The 17,467-nt window shown below is 44.9% G+C and overlaps 1 protein-coding gene across 2 annotated transcripts in view; it reads left to right on the plus strand.

Annotated features, from left to right (window-relative positions):
* Positions 1–17,467, plus strand: part of PIK3C3 (phosphatidylinositol 3-kinase catalytic subunit type 3) — a 311,657-nt gene that overhangs the window by 18,868 nt on the left and 275,322 nt on the right. The window contains exon 5 of one of the 2 annotated variants that reach the window (XM_073618729.1): positions 6,060–6,086. The exons of the other annotated variant lie outside the window; for it this stretch is intronic. Within the exon in view, the coding sequence (XP_073474830.1) occupies positions 6,060–6,086 (27 nt within the window). The remainder of the gene's footprint in view (positions 1–6,059; positions 6,087–17,467) is intronic. 2 annotated transcript variants of the gene reach the window in all.

Consider the following 17,467-nt stretch of genomic DNA (forward strand, 5'->3'; position numbering starts at 1 on the left):
GATGTATTCCCCCACTTACGTGAACTCCTCCGCTTTCAGAATATACTGATTAGCGCTGCAGCCACTGATCAAATGAAAGTTTTCCAACAGTTCTGTTCAAGAAAAGTGGATAGTGAGATATACTGAACCAGTTGAAATTTGGTCCTTCAGTGGCCAACTTGCTTATCTAAATAATTTTTACGTCGTCTTTGCTGGACATACAGTATGAGTATGAGACTTTTATGTGGTACAATGTTGTAAAAAATTCCCTGTTTGTTTGTTTTTTTTTTTTTTTGGCAAAACTCCAGCCATGTAATACCTCCTCCTCTACCTCTACCTCCACCACTTGTACATCTACCTCTACCCTCACCACCGCCACCACTTGTACATCTACCTCTACCGCTACCCTGTACCTCCTCCACCACTTCCTCCTCCACCACCACCTCTTCCTTCAGCGCCACCTTTTTTCTCTACCTCCACCACCACTGCCAGCACCTCTTCCTCTATCTCCACCACTTGTACATCTACCGCTAACCTCTTCCTCTACCTCTACCTCCACCACCACCTTTTCCTCCTACCTCTACCTCTACCTCTACCACAACCACCACCTCTTCCTCTACCACCACCTCTTCCTCTACCTCTACCTCTACCTCTACCTCTACCTCTACCTCTACCTCTACCTCTACCTCTTCCTCTACCTCTACCTCTTCCTCTACCTCTACCTCTTCCTCTACCTCTTCCTCTACCTCTACCTCTACCTCTACCTCTACCTCTACCTCTACCACCACCTCTTCCTCTACCTCCACCACCACCTCTTCCTCTACCTCTACCTCCACCACCACCTTTTCCTCCTACCTCTACCTCTACCTCTACCTCCACCACCACCTCTACCTCTACCTCTACCTCCACCACCACCTCTACCTCTACCACCACCACCACCTCTTCCTCTACCACCACCTCTTCCTCTACCTCTACCTCTACCTCTACCTCTACCTCTACCTCTACCTCTACCTCTACCTCTACCTCTACCTCTGCCTCTACCTCTGCCTCTACCTCTGCCTCTACCTCTACCTCTACCTCTACCTCTACCTCTACCTCTACCTCTACCTCTACCTCTACCTCTTCCTCTTCCTCTTCCTCTTCCTCTACCTCTACTACCACCACCACCACCACCTCTTCCTCTACCTTCATCTCCACCACCACCTGAAGCCTCCTCCCCATATTTTATATTTAAGTTGTATGATGTCACCGCAGCTATTTTTCCTCCTTCTGGCATCTGATAGATCTTCTTCCAGGACTGAGTGGTGGTCATGTAATGACATGCGAGAGACACTTAGTCGTGAAGTACTGTGAGCCCAGCCTGGGTGATGACACCCTCATTGAAGGGGGAGTTGTAATTAACATGCTGAACTCACAGGAAATGGGTAGTATGACGCTGTCAGATTGCACTAAAGAGGACCGCCAGTGCTGGACTGTGGGGGTAGGGGAAGGGAAGGCTGGCACTGCATTGGCCTTGATGATGTCAGCACCCAGACCTGTGGAGTATGGGGAAGAAGACACTGAGGGGACCAGTCCATCAGTGCAGAGGATCAGGTAAGTAAATTCTGGGTCCCCTAAACCAATACAATTAACCCTTGCAGTGGGCACAGCCACTGCAAGGGATCAATTTAAAGTTTCCAGGAGTTGGACTTTAAGGCTACTTTCACACTGGATCGCCGCGGGCGTTGGCTGTAAAGTGCCGCTATATCTAGCGGCGCTGTTCGGCCGCTAGCGGGGCGTTTTTAACCCCCGCTAGGGCCAAAAAAGGGTTAAAACTGCCCGCAAAGCGCCACTGCATCGGCGCTTTGCCGGTGGGTTTGCAGCACTGCTTTATTGTTTTCAATGGGAAGGGGAGCTTTAGGAGCGGTAAATACACCGCTCCTTCAGAGCTCCAAAGTCCTGCAAGCGCACCGCTCCATTGGAGACACAGCAGCGGCTGTTTCAGAGCGATTTGCAGCCGCGATTAGCAGCCGCTATTTTTAGCGCTAAAGCGCCCCAGTGTGAAAGGGGCCTTAATGTGACAAATGGACACCACCTTTTTTTTTTTTTTTTTTTTTTTTTTTTTTTTTTTTTTTTTTTTTTTTTAGAATGCATATTACTACCCAACTCTGGACTAATATCCCCAAGGAGGAATAAAAAAAAAAAACCAACAACTCCAACAGCTGGAACACTTGCCTTTTCCCATGCAGTATCTCTTCTCCTCCACAAGATGTCCTCAGTCTTCTGTGTTGACTGATGTCCATCATCGTTCATCTTGGAAGACAGTACGATACAGCCCAGGGCATCATTTTGCTTCCCCCCGAAGTGGACACCATTTGGTCTCCTTGAATTTACAGTATAATGATGCAGATAATTCTGCTGTCCTAATGACAGTGGCCCCACTTTTTGGATCATTCTAGTGCGAGTGCCAGAAGGGTGGCTTTGTTTGGTAAACAAACCCATGTGGACATTGTCATTGGCCATGATTGCCTGCCATGGATGTTACCTGATCAGGGCACAGGGCTTTGCACTTCGAAACATAAGGTCATTGGTGTTAATTAACTAAGAGTTAAATAACTAATTTATTCTAATTCTATACGGTAGAATACCGAATGTGGTAACAATTGTACAAGTGTTCAATTCACTAAGAATTTGTAGTTAAATGCCGCATGTGGTATTTGTTCGATTTAGTGGTAATTACTGCATTGAGCTGGTTGCTAAGGAGTGGTCTGGCAAGCCGGCCGCCGCGTCCTTAACAACTGATCAGCTGTCGGCATGCTATCCTGCTCACCGCTGATTGTAAAAAAAAAAAAACACAACCAATTAAAAATTATGAAAAAAAAATGTGTGGTCCCCAGTCCATACCAGGCCCTTCGGGTCTGGTATTGATTTTAAGGGGAACCCCATGCCAAAATTTAAATCGGAAACCGCATGGGATCCCCCCCCAAAATCCATACCAGACCCTTATTCGAGCATGAAGCCTGGCAGGTCAGGAGGGGGGGGGGGGGAGTAATGACCATGACCCCCTTCCTGAACCATACCAGGCCACATGCCCTCAACATGGGGAGGTGGGTGCTGCCTTCCCCACCCCAAAGCACCTTGTCCCATGTTGCTGGGGGAAGGGGCCTCTCCCTGACAACCCTGACCAGTGGTTGTGGGAGTCTGCGTGTAGGGGGGGGCTTATCGGAATCTGGAAGCCCCTTTTTAACAAGAGTACCCCCAGATCCTGGCCCCCCCCCATGTGAATGAGTATGGGGTACAATGTACCCCTACCCATTCACCAAAAAAAAAAAGTTTAGTGTTACAAAACACGAGACGGTTTTTGACAAGTCCTTTATTAAAAATTGTGTCTTCTCCCTGCGGTGTTTCTTCTCCCTGCGGTGTTTCTTCTCCCTCTGGAGATTTTTTTTTTTTTTTTTTTTTTGTCCGCCGCCACTGCCTGCTAAAAATAAAAACCGCAGTCTTTCTCCAACACCGACTGCCTCCGTTGTGTTGGCTCCCGCTGTCTGCTATTTCTTAAATAGCCACGAGGCGAGGCGTTCTTTACAATCAGCTGTGAGCAGGCAAGCCCGCTGACAGCTGATGAGTCATCGGTTGTTAAGGACGTGGCAGCCGGGTTCTCGGCCCGCTGCTTGGCAACCAGCTATTTGTCACAAAACGGCCTTGGGGCTGTTGTTTTGACAATTGCTGCATGTGACACCGCCAGCATAACCCTGGTGGTAAATATCGCATGCTTTTTAACGCTCTGGTCCGTTTGTGAATTTGACTTACATGCTTTTTATGCGGTATTTACCAGCAGATTTTTTTTTTTTTTTTGGTAAATCCAACATAATGTTGTGTTTTTTTTTTTTTTTGTCAATTGAAGTTGGTTTACCGAATGTGATAATTTATGCAAATGAGTAACATGATACCCTTCTCGCATGTGGTAAAGCTTTGTGAATTGACCCCATTGTCACAATACCGCTCTTGTAGTAAAGATGTGTAGCAGCTCCAAACCTCTGCTTGTTTTCTTTGGTGATTTCACTTTAAATCAAGTATTTTAAATGCAAACTTGCAGGGTTTTCCATAAATTTGTATTCACTTGTGATGTGCGTTTGGACTTACTCAAGTAGTTTACTACTCCAGAAAGAGTCCATTGTCTAGCGCCGGCAACCCTCTTTGCACATCAAAGTCCTCTCCTCTTCTGGAAGTGTCTAATCTCTACGCTGACCCAGCTCCCCCACTCCTCCCCTTCCTACAGATTCTTTTACTATTCTGTATATTGTCTGTGATGAACTAAAAGTGCACAGAGAGAGAGCACACAGAGGCAGATCACACAGGACTTGATATGTGTGTGTTTATTGGGGAACCTGGGTGTACAGGATGAGTGGCAATGGGACAGAGCCCAGAGAAACAGTCCACAGGGCAGCAATATATCACAGCACAGATGGACAGTCCATGGAATAGCAATATGGCACACCCTGGATTAACCATGCATGGAGTAGCCGTATGGGATTGCAAAAGTAGATGATCCTCAGGGTGGTAATAGAGCACAACAAGGGGAGATGATCCTAAGGACAGTAATAGAGCACAGCAAGAGGAGATGATCCTCAGGGTGGTAATAGAGCACAGCAACAGGAGATGATCCTCAGGGTGGTAATAGAACACAACAAGAGGAGATGATCCTCAGGGTGGTAATAGAGCACAGCAACAGGAGATGATCCTCAGGGTGGTAATAGAACACAACAAGAGGAGATGATCCTCAGGGTGGTAATAGAACACAACAAGAGGAGATGATCCTCAGGGTGGTAATAGAACACAACAAGAGGAGATGATCCTCAGGGTGGTAATAGAACACAACAAGGGGAGATGATCCTCAGGGTGGTAATAGAACACAACAAGGGGAGATGATCCTCAGGGTGGTAATAGAACACAACAAGAGGAGATGATCCTCAGGGTGGTAATAGAACACAACAAGAGGAGATGATCCTCAGGGCGATAATAGAGCACAACAAGGGGAGATGGTCCTCAGGGTGGTAATGGAGCACGACAAGGAGGGATGGTCCTCAGAGAGGTAATAGAGCACAGCAAGGGGAGATGATCCTCAGGGCAGCACTCTGCCACTACACAAACAGTCTCTGTAATGGAAATATGGCACAGCAACAGGTTAGCAGTCCATGGAATAGCAATAGGACACAGCAAAGGGAGACAATCCCACAGGGAAACAATAGGACACAGCAAAGGGGGAATGAACCTCAGGGTGATCCTTAGGGCAACAATAAGGCATAGCAATGGGAAATGATCCTCTGGGTAATATGGCACAACAAAGAGTTACAGTCCATGGAGGGGGAAATATGGCACAGCAAAGGGGATATACAGGAGGCTTCCAAGACTCCCACTGAGGACGCCTGGTGGCTCCGGGCGGGTGATGAGGTGGTCAGGCAGGGAGGCAGCTGGACAAAGGGAGGCAGAGTGTAACTCCTGGAGGCCCAACCTTAGTCTTAGGTCCTCACTGGCACAGACAGCATACAGGGGTCTGGCAGCAGGAGATACTGTATGTGTCTCCCCCCCCCCCCCCCCAGCCAAGGTAGTTATACCTGAGCTGGGGAGCAATCCTGCAACCCAGGCAACATGATGCTTATCAGATTGTCTGGGCAACAATCCCCCCCCCCCCCCCCCCCAATCCCAGCCACAGCTCTTTGTTTCCAGTGGGGCACAACACAGGAAGAACACACTGTGCCCCCTAGACCCTGGCGCCTGGAGGGGAGGAAGTCTGTGGGCATCGTGAAGAGATTCACATGCCGACCACAGCAGGGGGTCTGATAGCCTGGCACCTCGGCCATAGGAGGGCTGCTGACATATCCATGATGGCAGTACAGCAGTCTCTGGGCTTTTGGATGTCTATAAAAGAAAGTCTTTTACAGGTAAAAAACATATATAAATATTGGATAAATGCACATATAATCTTATAATAAGATTTTTGTTCAAATGAATGGTCTGCCAATAGGGTCTGTTTTATTGTACAGCCATGATTTGTTTGTAATTCAGTTTGTGTGTTTTCTGATTAAGTTTCTTTGATGCAGGGGCTTAATAAGGAGCGATTAGAGGAAGTAAGTACTGACTTCTTGAGCATGTGCATTGCACTGATTGTACTAACCTGTCCGCTGGCCACTGACCATGCTTTCTTTAGTGTGCTGTGGTTTGCTGTCTGAATGAGATGTGGTGTAACAGTTGGACTTGTGCAAGAATCGGAATATTCCACCGTGTGTTTATGTAATAGTACAGACTTGCATAGAAATATTAACAGTACATGCCCCTATTAATTTTACTACAGTATCTCACAAAAGTGAGTACACCCCTCACGTTTTTGTAAATATTTTATTCTATCTTTTCATGTGACAACACTGAAGAAATGACACTTTGCTACAATGTAAAGTAGTGAGTGTACAGCTTGTATAACAGTGTAAATTTGCTGTCCCCCCAAAATAACTCAGCACACAGGCATTAATGTCTAAACCGCTGGCAACAAAAGTGAGCACACCCCTAAGTGAAAATGTCCAAATTGGGCCCAAAGTGGCAATATTTTGTGTGGCCACCATTATTTTCCAGCACTGCCTAACCCTCTTGGGCATGGAGTTCACCAGAGCTTCACAGGTTGCCACTGGAGTCCTCTACCACTCCTCCATGATGACATCACAGAGCTGGTGGATGTTAGAGACCTTGCGCTCCTCCACCTTCCGTTTGAGGATGTCCCACAGATGTTCAATAGGGTTTTGGTCTGGAGACATGCTTGGCCAGTCCATCACCTTTACCCTCAGCTTCTTTAGCAAGGCAGCGGTCATCTTGGTGGTGTGTTTGGGGTCGTTATGTTGGAATACTGCCCTGCGGTCCAGTCTCCGAAGAGATGGGATCATGCTCTGCTTCAGTATGTCACAGTACATGTTGGCATTCATGGTTCCCTCAATGATCTGTAGCTCCCCAGTGCCAGTAGCACTCATGCAGCCCTAGACCATGACACTCCCACCAATATACTTGACTGTAGGTAAAACACACTTGTCTTTGTACTCCTCACCTGGTTGCCGCTACGCACACTTGACATCGTCTGCACCAAATAAGTTTTTATCTTGGTCTCATCAGACCACAGGACATGGTTCCATTAATCCATGTCCTTAGTCTGCTTGACTTCAGCAAACTGTTTTCAGGCTTTCTTGTGCATCATCTTTAAAAGAGGCTTCCTTCTGGAAGGACAGCCATGCAGACCAATTTGATGCAGTGTGCGGCGTATGGTCTGAGCACCAACAGGCTGACCCCCCACCCCTTCAACCTCTGCAGCAATGCTGGCAGTACTCATACGTCTATTTCCCAAAGACAACCTCTGGATTTGACGCTGAGCACTTGAACTCAACTTCTTTGGTCGACCATGGAGAGGCCTGTTCTGAGTGGAACCTGTCCTATCAAACCGCTGTATGTTCTTGGCCACCGTGCTGCAGCTCAGTTTCAGGGTCTTGGCAATCTTCGTATAGCCTAGACCATCTTTATGTAGAACTTCCAGTGACCAGTATGAGAGAATGAGAGCGATAAAATCAAATTTAACACACCTGCTCCACATTCACACCTGAGACCTTGTAACACTAATGAGTCACATGACACTGGGGAGGGAAAATGGCTAATTGGGCCCAATTTGGACATTTTCCCTTAGGGGTGTACTCACTTTTGTTGCCAGAGGTTTAGACATTAATGGCTGTGTGTTGAGTTATTTTGAGGGGACAGCAAATTTACACTGTTATACAAGCTGTACACTCACTACTTTACATTGTAGCAAAGTGTCATTTCTTCAGTGTTGTCACATGAAAAGGTATAACAAAATATTTACAAAAATGTGAGGGGTGTACTCACTTTTGTGAGATGCAGTATATCTGACTGCTTGGCTGGCATCAGGGGGTTGTATTTAACCTGAAGTTGCTGGCTTGTCAGTTGCTTACAATGTCTCCAAGCTTGTGAGGTGCACTATGGTATGAGAGTCCTGTAGATTTTAGGCTTTTGTTTACTCTTTGTACATCTTGCCGCATGTATGCGTTCCTTGATCATCCGATCGAGGGCGAATACTGCTGTGCAAAATGTAAGCACATTGTTTCCCTGGAAGCCCAGGTTCTGAATCTGGGGAAGCAACTGTCAGCATTGAGAAGTCCCTCCATACTAAAGGTGAGCCAGGAACGTACACGGCAGGTGCCGGCAGGGGCCATCACAGAGGCGGGTGGAGACAAAGAGGTGCAGGCACTAGCAAAGAGTAGATGGGTGACAGTCAGGAGGGGTAGAGGGGGAAGTGCCAGAGAGGCCGATCCAGGACTGGAGCATCCCAATAAGTACACTCCATTGAGTGACATTGGTGAAACCAGTCAGGGACCAGCACTGCTGGAGATGAGGGACTCTCCTAGCTGCCAGGGGAAGAACTCCTCCAGTGAGAGTGGGGGGCAGCAAAGGGAAAGGAAAGACAGATTCTGGTGGTAGGGGACTCAATTCTTAGAAGGACAGAGAGGGCAATCTGTAACCAAGACCTGAAGCGCCGAACAGTATGTTGTCTACCGGGCGCTCGGGTTCGGCACATCACGGATCTTGTGGACAGATTACTGGGAGGGGCTGGGGAAGACCCGGCTGTCATGGTGCACGTTGGCACCAATGACAAAGTCAGAGGCAGATGGAGTGTCCTAAAGAACGATTTTAGGGACTTAGGTGCTAAATTGAGGAAAAGGACCTCCAAGGTAGTGTTCTCAGGAATACTACCGGTACATCGAGCCACACCAGAAAGGCAGAGGGAGATTAGGGAAGTAAACAAGTGGCTGAAGAGCTGGTGTAGTAAGGAGGGGTTTGGGTTCCTGGAGGACTGGGCCGACTTCTCAGTCGGTAACCGGTACTATAGAAGGGACGGACTGCACCTAAATGAGGAGGGTGCAGATCTGCTGGGAATGAAGATGGCCAAAAAGTTAGAGGGGTTTTTAAACTAGGCGATGGGGGGGGGGGGGGGGGGTCCAGAGACAGAGATAGCCAGCGCGGAAGATATTCCAGAGGGTAGTATTGGGGGCATTAGTGGTAGGTTAAACAAAGCACAAAAACATAAGCTGAGTATAGTAGCAAGTCCTAGTTGCAATCTTGAAACACCCAATACGAGGACAATATGCGACCGGTCTAAACTATGTGGCATGTTCACCAATGCCAGAAGCATGGCGGACAAGATGGGTGAACTAGAGATACTGTTGTACAAGGAGGATTTGGATTTTGTGGGAATTTCAGAGACCTGGTTCAACAGCTCTCATGATTGGCTGGCAAACATTCAAGGGTATACCCTATACCGCAAGGATAGAGAGGGTAAAAAAGGGGGAGGGGTATGCCTATATATCAAGAATAATGTACAAGTGAATGTGAGAGATGACATCACTGAGGGAGCTAGGGAGGAGGTGGAATCCTTATGGGTAGAGCTCCAAAGGGATGAAGCTAAGGGGAAAATAATACTGGGAGTATGCTATAGGCCCCCTAACTTGAGGGAGGAAGTGGAGACGGATCTCCTATCACAAATTGGATTAGCAGCAAGGATGGGAAGTGTTATCATAATGGGGGATTTTAATTATCCAGACATAGACTGGGCGGAGGGAACCGCGCATTCATTTAAGGCTCGCCAGTTCCTTAATGTCTTGCAGGACAATTTTATGGGTCAGATGGTAGACGCACCAACTAGAAATAAAACATTACTGGATCTACTGATTACCAACAATACAGACCTGATCACAGATGTGGAAATACGGGGCAATTTAGGTAACAGCGATCACAGGTCAATTAGTTTCAGTATAAATCACACAAATAGGAAACATGAAGGGAACACAAAGACACTGAATTTCAAAAGAGCCAACTTCCCTAAACTACAAACCTTGCTAAAAGGCATAAATTGGGATAAAATATTTGGAACAAAGAATACAGAGGAGAGATGGGTTTGCTTTAAGAGCATATTAAATAAGGGAATTAGCCAATGTATCCCATTGGGTAATAAATTTAAAAGAGCGAACAAAAATCCTGGATGGCTTAACTCCAATGTAAAAATGCATATAAAAGCAAAGGAGAAGGCCTTCAAAAAATACAAGGTTGAGGGATCATCCTCAGCATTCAGACTTTATAAAGAATGCAATAAGAAATGTAAGGGTGCAATTAGGACGGCTAAGATAGAACATGAAAGACACATAGCGGAGGAGAGCAAAAAAAATCCCAAGAAATTCTTTAAGTATGTAAACAGTAAAAAAGGGGAGGACAGACCATATTGGTCCCATAAAGAATGAGCAAGGACATCTGGTTACAAAGGATGGGGAGATGGCGAAGGTATTGAATTTATTCTTCTCCTCAGTTTTCACGAGTGAATCGGAGGGCTTCAGTAACCAAAACTGCAGTGTTTATCCTCATGACACAACACAGGAAGCACCTCCATGGTTAACAGAGGACGGAATTAAAATTTAGACTTGAGAAACTTAACATTAATAAATCACCGGGACCAGATGGCTTGCATCCGAGGGTACTTGGGGAACTCAGTCAGGTGATTGCCAGACCGTTGTTCCTAATTTTTACAGACAGTCTATTGACTGGAATGGTACCAGCTGATTGGAGAAAAGCCAATGTAGCACCAATATTTAAAAAGGGCCCAAAAAACATCCCTGGGAATTACAGACCAGTTAGCCTAACATCAATAGTATGTAAACTCTTGGAGGGGATGATAAGGGACTATATACAAGATTTTAGTAATAAGAACGGTATCATTAGCAGTAATCAGCATGGATTCATGAAGAATCGTTCTTGCCAAACCAATCTATTAACCTTCTATGAGGAGGTGAGTTGCCATCTAGATAAAGGAAGGCCCGTAGACGTGGTGTATCTGGATTTTGCAAAAGCATTTGACACAGTTTCCCATAAACGTTTACTGTACAAAATAAGGTGCGTTGGCATGGACCATAGGGTGAGTACATGGATTGAAAACTGGCTACAAGGGCATGTTCAGAGGGTGGTGATAAATGGGGAGTACTCAGAATGGTCAGGGGTGGGTAGTGGGGTTCCCCAGGGTTCTGTGCTGGGACCAATCCTATTTAATTTGTTTATAAACGACCTGGAGGATGGGATAAACAGTTCAATCTCTGTATTTGCAGACGATACTAAGCTAAGCAGGGCAATAACTTCTCCGCAGGACGTGGAAATCTTGCAAAAAGACCTGAACAAATTAATGGGGTGGGCGACTACATGGCAAATGAGGTTCAATGTAGAAAAATGTAAAATAATGCATTTGGGTGGCAAAAATATGAATGCAATCTATACACTGGGGGGAGAACCTCTGGGGGAATCTAGGATGGAAAAGGACCTGGGGGTCCTAGTAGATGATAGGCTCAGCAATGGCATGCAATGCCAAGCTGCTGCTAATAAAGCAAACAGAATATTGGCATGCATTAAAAAGGGGATCAACTTCAGAGATAAAACGATAATTCTTCCGCTCTACAAGACTCTGTCCAGTTCTGGGCACCAGTCCTCAGGAGGGATGTACTGGAAATGGAGCGAGTACAAAGAAGGGCAACAAAGGTAATAAAGGGTCTGGAGGATCTTAGTTATGAGGAAAGGTTGCGAGCTCTGAACTTATTCTCTCTGGAGAAGAGACGCTTGAGAGGGGATATGATTTCAATTTACAAATACTGTACTGGTGACCCCACAATAGGGATAAAACTTTTTTGCAGAAGAGAGTTTAATAAGACTCGTGGCCACTCATTACAATTAGAAGAAAAGAGGTTTAACCTTAAACTACGTAGAGGGTTCTTTACTGTAAGAGCGGCAAGGATGTGGAATTCCCTTCCACAGGCGGTGGTCTCAGCGGGGAGCATTGATAGCTTCAGGAAACTATTAGATAATCACCTGAATGACCGCAACATACAGGGATATGTAATGAAATACTGACACATAATCACACACATAGGTTGGACTTGATGGACTTGTGTCTTTTTTCAACCTCACCTACTATGTAACTATGTAACTATATACTCTGCTCCAGGTACAGAAGAACATTCAGAGGAAAACGATTTAGATGTTGTTCAGATGGCTGAAAAATTAGCAAACAGTGTGGCCAGGTGTTGGGAAAGCAGACACAATTCTGTGATGCAACACTAGAGGCATCACCAGCAAGAGGAAGGAGGTCCTGATTCTCTATATCAGTGATGGCGAACCTTGGCACCCCAGATGTTTTGGAACTACATTTCCCTTGATGCTCTGCAGTGTAGGTGAGCATCATGGGAAATGTTGTTCCAAAACATCTGGGGTGCCAAAGTTCACCATCACTGCTCTATATAGATTTTCATATCACTAGAGGGGTCACCAGCAGGAGGAAAGAGGTCCTGTTCCTCTATATAGATCTTACTTATTACTATAGGAATCGCCAACAGGAGGAAGGAGATCCTGATTCCCCTATATAGATCTTTAGTTATCACTAGAGAGATCACCAACAAGAGGCAGGAGGTCCTGGTTCCTCTATATAGATCTTAGTTGTTACTATAGGAATCGCCAGCAGAAGGAAGGAGATTCTAATTCCCCTATAGTAGATCTTTAGTTATTACTAGAGGTAGATCACCAGCAGGAGGAAAGAGGTCTATATATGTCTTACTTATTACTATAGGAATTACCAGCAGGACGCAGGAGATCCTAATTCCCCTATATAGATATTTAGTTATTACTAGAGGGATCAAGAGCAGGGAGAAGGAGGTTCTAATTCAACCATATATTTTTAGTTCTCACTAGAGGGGTCACCAGCTGGAGGAATGAGGTCTTGATTTTCCTATATAGATATTTAGTGATCGCTCGAGAGCTCACCAGTAGGAGGAAGGAGGTCCTGATTCCTCTATTTAGATCTGTAGTTATCACCAGCAGGAGGAAGGTTTTGTTTGCACCATATAGATCTATAGTTATTTGATGGATAACCAGCTGGAGGAAAGTGGTCCTGATTCCTCTATATAGATTTAGTTATCTCTAGAAGGGTCAAGAGCAGCAGGAAGGAGGTCCTGATTCTCCCATAAAGAACTTTAGTGATCACCAGCAGGAGGAAGGAGGTTCTAATTACACCATATAGATATTTTGTTCTTATTCGAGGGATCTCTAGCTGGAGGAAAGTGGTTCTGATTCTCCTATATCACTATAAGGATCACCAGCAGAGGGATGAAGGCCCTGATTCCCTATTATAGATATTTAAGGATCACTTGAGGGATCACCAGAAGGAAGCAGGCCCTGATTCCCCATTATAGATATTTAGGGATCACTTGAGTGATCACTAGGAGGAAGGAGTTCCTGATTTCCCTACATAGAACGTTCGTGATCACTTGGGGTATCAGCAGGAGGAAGGAGGTTCTAAGTTCACCATATAGATCTTTAGCTATCATTTGAGGGATCACCAGCAGGAGGAATGAGGTCCTGGTTCCCCCATAAAGAGAGGTATTTTTTTACTCTTTTAGAATACTGTGTCCAGTTCTGGAGACTTCAAAATAGATCTTGATAAGACACGAGTTTAGAGACTAGTAATAAAAATGGTGAAAGGTCTGAAGGATAAAACCGGGAGAGTCTTCGGGATTTTAATCTGTACTGTCTTGAGAAAAGAAGGGAAAGGGGAAACATAACTGAAATCTTTAAATACATGAAGGGTGTGAATAAGGTTTAAGAGTATTTTCAATATGAAGTTAAGATCAAGAACATGAAGCAGGACCTCAAATTGGCAGGAGTGAAGTCCAGTGCTAATCTTAGAAAGTATTTTACCAAAAGGCTGTTTTTTTTTTTTTTTTTTTTTAGATTTGTTTCAAAAACTCCACGTTCTGATCACTTTTCAGAGGCGTTTGACAGGTGGTGAGGCCTCCTCAACATCTATTCCAGGGGTCTTCAAACTGCGGCCCTCCAGATATGTTCAGGAACTACAATTCCCATCATGCCTAGTCATGTCTGTGAATGTCAGAGTTTTACAATGCTTCATGGGACTTGTAGTTCCGCAACAGCTGCAGGGCCATAGTTTTGAAGAGCCCTCATCTATTCTAATCCCGTAATTACCACACCAACATAACTAGAATTGGTAGCGTTTAGCAGGCTTATTGTCACATGACACTAAAAATAGGCATCGGCACTTGGTATTGGCGAGTCCTTGAGAAAAAATATCGGTACAGTACTCGGTCTTAAAAAACTGGTATTGGTGCATCCCTAGATCTAGCATTACAGTGGTTGTAACTTTCATCCAGTCAAAATAATATGATGTGTTGGTTGGGATGACCCTTTATGTGCTGGTTCACATCTACGCAGCTTCAGAGTTGCACGACTTTGACAGCCTGTGTGACTTCATTGCGGCTTGCTTGCGACTTCATTAACCGAATTCAATGAAAGTCGCGATGAAGACCACCAAAAGTAGTGCAGAAACCTTTTTTGAAGTTGCTGGGACTTGAGTCACACTGATTAGAACAGCTCTGTTGCTGTTAATGGGGTGCCACTTGTCTTTAGACTTTGAAGTCTCAAAACGCATGACAAGTCGCGGCAGTGTGAACAGGCAATAATTGGCATGGATTAGTTGTTTACAAATGCATGATTGGCCTGGATTACTGAAGCTGTGTTTGTTTGTGAAGAGTGTTAATACTGTTTTACTCGCCTTGTCTGTTGTCCAGGCGTCCATGTTTTCCCGGTGGAGGTGATGGGCTCCTGTCTATTGCCTGTGCTTGTAGTGAAGTGTACAGCTGTCACTCTGCATGTCTTTTGTCACTCACTGAGTGAAGGGAGCCGCGTTATCAGAGTGAATGGATTGACTGGACTGAGTTTTGGTGTTTGAAGCTTGTTACTTCCAAATCCGAGGTGTTTGTTATCAGCTAATTATAAAGTCGGGTACACACTATGAGCTGGGTTGAATGAAATAAACTGTCAGCTACGGTCAGAGCCGCTGTACTAACTATGCGGAGTTAGTACTGCGATCTCTTCCGCTGAGCTGTTGTATTCTGAGAGGGGGGCGGCCCCCCCGCCAGAACACTCCGATCAGCGCTCTCTGCCATTGGCAGAGAGCGCTGCCAATCTGCAGCCGCTGTAATTTTCTGAAAATGCATTGCAATATGGCTACCTGGAGTTGTTCTGTACAGTGTGTACTTGCCACTCCCCGGAAACATAATTTCCTGCTTGTGTGATTGGCTCACTGATTTTCCCAGAAGTCTGCCTAAGATACAAGTCAGATTTCAGGCATCCCCTGCAACAAAAATGTCATTTTTGGTGAGATACTCCCAATAGGAACATGTCTAAAGCGATACATGCCCAGCAGGTTTCCTCACTAGTGCTCTGCTGATGCACAGCTGATAGATAATTATGAAATCACTCCCACTGGACCCACTAAGCACAAAGGCACAGGCAAACACTTCAGAATAACAAAAGGTAGGAATTTGCAACAAAGGTTGTTATAATCCTTGCAATGTACATAGATCACCCAGAGGGGAATGTTTTTCTTCTCAACAAAAGTGGAGTTATGCCTTAAGAGCCCAGTCTGTCAGGAAAACCAGGCCCTGCTAACGAAGGGAAGCTAAATCCAGAAGGGGTCACAGAAGAGGCTTTTCTGGGTAATAAAGATTATTGTAAGCACTGTGCTGGCTGCCCTTACACTTGTAACAGTGTAAAATTGAATACAGGTTCACTTTAAAGTAGATGTATAGGCCAAACTTTTTTATTTATTTTGGATAGAGTAAGGGAGGGTTATAATGCCTGTTTTATTTTTTGACATCTGTGACCCATTGGGGAGATTTCCCTTCACTTCCTGTCCCTTAGCCAAAACAGGAAGTGAGAGAAAATCCCTGAAAAATAACCACTTCAAGACCAAGCCTATTTCTGACACTTGTTGTTTAAGTTAAAAGTTAAGTTAAAATCAGTATTTTTTGCTAGGAAATTACTTAGAACCCCCTAACATTATATATATTTTTTTAGCAAAGACCCTAGAGAATACAAAGTGTTACTAGACCTACTGATTACCAACAATACAGTTCTGATCACGGATGTGGAAATACGGGGCAATTGAGGAAACGGCGATCACAGGTCAATTAACTTCAGTATGAATCACACAGATAGGAAACATAAGGGGAATACAAAGAAACTGAATTTCAAAAGAGCCAACTTCCCTAAACTACGAACATTGCTAGAAGGTATAAATTGGGATAAACTCTTAGGAACAAAGAACACGGAGGAGAGATGGGTTTGCTTTAAGAGCATGTTAAATAAGGGCATTAGCCAGTGCATCTCATTGGGAAATAAATTTAAAAGAGCGAACAGAAGTCCTGGATGGCTTAACTCCAATGTAGAAATGCATATAAAAGCAAAGAAGGCCTTCAAAAAATACAAGGCTAAGGGATCATCAGCATTCAGACTTTACAACGAATGCAACAAGAAATGTAAGGGTTCAATTAGAGCGGCTAAGATAGAACACGAAAAACACATAGCGGAGGAGAGCAAAAAAACCCCCAAGAAATACTTCCCGACCAACCACTGCAGTTATACTGTGGCAGGTTGGCCCCCCTGCGCGAGCCGTCTTAGCTGCCGATGCTCCTGGCCGACGGTCGTGATTACCGCCCGCCACGAGCGATCGTGAGCAGGAGAGACCGAACAGGGACGAGTGTATGTAAACACTGTTCTGTTCTGACAGGAGTGACAGATCGTGTGTTCCTGTTGGCTAGGAACCACGATCCATCACTTCCTCCAGTCAGTCCCCTCCCCCTTCAGTTAGAATCACCTCTCAGGGAACACAGTTAACCCCTCAAGCGCCCCCTAGTGTTAACCCCTTCACTGCCAGTGACATTTTTACAGTAATCAATGTAATTTTATAGCATTGATCGCTGTATTAATGCCAATGGTGCCAAAAAATGTGTCAAAATTCTCTGATGTGTCCGCCATAATGTCGCAGTCACGATAAAAATCACAGACCGCCGCCACAGATTTATAGCAAAAATGCTATAAATCTATCCCCTATTTTGTAGACGCTATAACTTTTGCGCAAACCAATCAATATACGCTTATTGCGAAATTTTTTTTTTTTTTTTTTTCCCAAAAATATATAGAAGAATACATATCGGCCTAAACTGGCCTAAATTGTTTTTTTATATATTTTTGGGGGATATTTATTCTAGCAAAAAGTAAAAAATAATGCGTTTTTTTTTTTGTTTTTTTTTTTTCAAAATTGTCGCTTTTTTTTTTGTTTATAGCGCAAAAAATAAAAGCCGCAGATGCGATCAAATACCACTGTTTGTGGGAAAAAAAGGACGTCAATTTTGTTTGGGTACAACGTCGCACGACCGCGCAATTGTCAGTTAAATCAACGCAGTGCCGAATCGCAAAAAGTGCTCTGGTCAGGAAAGGGGTAAATTCTTCCGGGGCTGAAGCGGTTGGGTATATAAACAGTAAAAGAGGGAGGACAGACCATATTGGCCCCCTAAAAGAT

Source organism: Aquarana catesbeiana, linkage group LG01, assembly GCF_042186555.1.
Source record: "Aquarana catesbeiana isolate 2022-GZ linkage group LG01, ASM4218655v1, whole genome shotgun sequence".
Taxonomy (NCBI): domain Eukaryota; kingdom Metazoa; phylum Chordata; class Amphibia; order Anura; family Ranidae; genus Aquarana; species Aquarana catesbeiana.